Source organism: Sphaeramia orbicularis, chromosome 14 (genome assembly GCF_902148855.1).
Source record: "Sphaeramia orbicularis chromosome 14, fSphaOr1.1, whole genome shotgun sequence".
In the NCBI taxonomy this organism is placed as follows: domain Eukaryota; kingdom Metazoa; phylum Chordata; class Actinopteri; order Kurtiformes; family Apogonidae; genus Sphaeramia; species Sphaeramia orbicularis.
The window spans coordinates 50988609-50992419 of NC_043970.1; the positions used below are offsets into that span (position 1 = coordinate 50988609).

General features: G+C 37.2%; 1 protein-coding gene across 1 annotated transcript; it reads left to right on the plus strand.

Annotated features, from left to right (window-relative positions):
- Positions 1-2538: 2538 nt before the first annotated feature.
- On the plus strand, positions 2539-3498 carry LOC115432658 (odorant receptor 131-2-like). The gene has a single exon (XM_030153567.1). It carries the CDS (start codon positions 2539-2541, stop codon positions 3496-3498), a length of 960 nt encoding a protein of 319 aa, XP_030009427.1.
- The last annotated feature ends 313 nt before the right edge of the window (positions 3499-3811 follow it).

The window sequence follows — 3811 nt, forward strand, 5'->3', positions numbered from 1 at the left end:
AAATGAGTACAAGGAGAACCATACTTAGGAGGTATCTGAGTTAAAAAATGCATATTACGGCCCTGAGAGGGTTATATACATCACATGTTGTATAGATTGAATGAATAAGTCATATGTGACAGATGTCTAAACTGTCATGTCATTTCGAAGGTCCATTGTTTTAGCCACTATTTTTCAGAGTAAGTTTGAATGTAAGCAGACATTACCACTGTCAACCTTGACCAATTTTGAACTGTGCCTTTGTGGACTGGGGCGCTCTCACAGTGTTACTTTGCTTTTTCTGTCTTCCTGGCTGATATAATGCCTAAATATGACCATGTCCTTATTGCTGGGGACTTTGTTTTCCATGCGTGCTGTCCAAATAGCTCCATGGCAAAAACAATTGACTCTTTGAATGTGTTCAATCTGTATCTGGTCCCAGACAATAAATGCAGTCACACACTGAGCTGGTTTTTTCACATGGCCTGTCTGTTTTAACCTGGAGATCTGTGACACATGCTTTTCAGATCATGTGTCCATATTATTTGAAGCTGCTCTCATCTGGAATAAAGTTAAACCTCAGCGTGGTCTGGATCCTGCAGTTCCAGCCCATTTACAAACTTTCTTCTTTTTGTAAAAAAATTAAAACATAATTTACTCCCAACTAATTATTTTTTCAAGATGAAAATACTCTTGAGGTTTTCCAGTTCAATTTTAAAATTATACATAGTACTGAACCAGCACTTGTAAGAGTTTTAAAAGACATTTTTTTAATCACTGACTGCGGCCATTGTGTTGTTTTTAACTTTTATATTTGACTGCTGCTTTTGACACTGTTAACCACCATATCCTGATTTCTCATTTGGAGCAGTGGGTGGGCATAAAGGGGATGGCACTGAAATGGATCAGGTCCTACCTATCAGCCTTAGAGACTTTGTATCTTCCACTGCCTCCCTCTCATATGGGGTCCCACAGGGATCTGTTTTTGGCCTTCTTTTTTCTTCCTTTTATTTATTTCCTCTTGACTTGATACTGAGGAAACATGGAATGTCATTTCATTGTTATGTTGATGACACTAAATCTATGTTCCCTTAAACAGAAAAGACTCTTTTCCATAAAACCGCTGCTCAGATGTCTTGATGACATAAAGGACTGAATGGCTTTAAACTTCTAAATTTTTAATGAAAGAAACACAGAAGTGATGGGGTTTTTCAGCCTCTCTATTACACCTCCAGAATGCTGGGGCAGAGACAAGTCCACTATTAAAACATGGGGGTTCCAGATGATGCGTTCTGAAAGGTTGACAATCTTACCAAGGCTGAGGTGAACACAAGCTTTTTTTAGTTGAGGCAGTTGCAAAAATAAAGCTACTTTGAAACTGCAATGCACACCTTTGTTCCCACTAGGCTGGATTATTGCACTGCTCTTTATGTCAGGGTTAGTGCGTCATGAGCCATTTTTTCCCCCATTTAAGCTTCGCTCCATTGGTTGTCTATACATTCTAGGATTTATTTGAGAATTCTTTTATTTACTTATGAAGCCCTAAATGGTCTCACCCCACCTTATATCACTGAACCTCAACCATCCCATTCCCTCAGGTCAGTTGACCAGCTTCTCCTGGTGCTGGTGCTGTTCCAAAACATTGGACCGACTTTTCTCTGCACACTTTAGAGGCCTCCTCCTTTTCTATTTGTGAGTCTTTTCATAAAACTTATGTTTTTTTTGTTAGCTTTCAACATCACATATGATGTTGATTTATTTCATTTTTTTTTTAAATTTACCTCTATTTCTAATGTTTTTTTTTTATATTGGCTCATTTATACTTTGTATTTTACTCTATTTTATGTATTTTAATGTGCTTTGTGTATTTTGTGCACTATGTATTTCGTATTCCATGACTTTTAAGTTGTTTTTTTTTTTTTTGCTTTTTTTTTCTGTACAGCATTTTGGCCCTGTTGTTTTAAAGTGTTTCATAAATAAAGTTGGGTTGGATTTGACCAAGACTTCAAAGAGGGTGCACTTTCTTTTTCACTCAATTTTTTCTGAATATGTGATGATAAACATTTTTAAAAACCAAACATAAAAAATGTTTTCATTCCCCTGACTTCTTCCAAATAGATAAATGCATGTCGTCATCTTCATTACAATACGTTCACATAAAGGTATTGAAAAAATAACCAATCAGCATGACTCTGGGGGGTCATAATACTTACACGTGATGTTTTACATGAGGTGGGTGTACGACATGAGCTCACATATTCTATGTGACAACAGACAAACTCTGCAGACCAACTCTGCCTGGGGTTTAACATGTTTTCTGTTGTCATGATAAAATGCATGTGAATGTTTTCATCTATGATTGTGAACTCAATGAGATTGTCAGAAATGATGCATATGTCCTGTTTTAGTGTGGGGGTTGATGGGAGTTTGAGATTTGAATGCTGAATATAATTTTATATATATATAAATATCTAAACAATCCAAACTATCCAAACTTATAAAAGGTTCCCTTCAGGTTCCCTCTTAGTTTGACGTGGGTTTCATGAATGTTTCTCTAAAATGTCAGGAATTCAGACCAACACAACTGTTGGACCACAGTACAGAGGATTACTGGAACTTGTATTGTCTGCTATTCCTATTACTCTGCCATGTTTTGTCTTTATTTACATTAATGGGGTCATGCTCTTCACACTGAGGAGTAAACCAGTGTTACGTGAGACCTGTCGTTACATTCTTTTATATAATCTCCTTTTTGCAGACACTTTACACCTCACACTGAGTCAGTTATTATATTTTCTGTCTATCAGAATCAGGCTGACTTATCCTGTGTGTGGTGTTCTCATCATGTTTTCTTATCTTTTAAAAGACATCTCTCCTCTAACACTAGTGGTGATGTCTTTAGAGAGATATGTAGCTGTTTGCTACCCACTGAGACACTCTACTGTTGTCACCAGCAGAAATACAGCGGTTGCTATTACTGTGATTTGGGCCTTCAGTTCATTAAATGTTCTTACTCGACTTGTTTTACTGTTAGATTTTCTGTTTGAAAACCTGCAGACTCTGCAGATGACAGCCATGTGCTCTCCTCAAGCTATGTTTCTCAATCCAGTGTCTGAACAATATGACAGAGTCTACACTTATTTTCTGTTTGTATCAGCTGGTGTTACAGTCATTGCTTCATTTATTGGTGTAACAATAGCAGCCACGTCAGCCTCCACAGACAAAGCTTCAGCCCATAAGGCTCGTAAAACTCTGCTTCTACATCTGTTTCAGCTCGGCCTCATTCTCCTCTCAACCCTATACAATCCACTGGTCATAGCTATTTCAGTGGTTGTGGACAGAATAACAGCTCTGCAAATGCAACTTGCTCTTTATGTTGTGGTTATTATGCTCCCTAGATGTCTGAGTGCTCTGATCTATGGTATTAGAGACAACACCATCAGACCCATCCTCATGTATTATCTGTGCTGTCAGAGGAAGTTTTCAGTCGTCCTGAAAGAAGCTGAGGTCTCAACTTAGAATATTAGCAATAATCAGGTTTTATAAGAAAACTGATTGATATTGTTGATCATCTTGACTACAGATGAATTGTACATGTCTATGGCAGTAGTTTACTTGAATTGTATGAAAACTAAATTATAGAGAATATCTTCATAGATATGGCTTTATGACTCGGAATTTCAAGAGGATTTGTCATTTTTCATAATGTTTCCACAGAAAAATAGGGATAAAGTATGTTTTTTGCAAGGGTCTAGTGGATAGAAACATTGCCCTTATAAGAAGGAGCAATGAGTTTCTTCTCCTTCCAGATCTGTTACTATTGTTCTCCTGG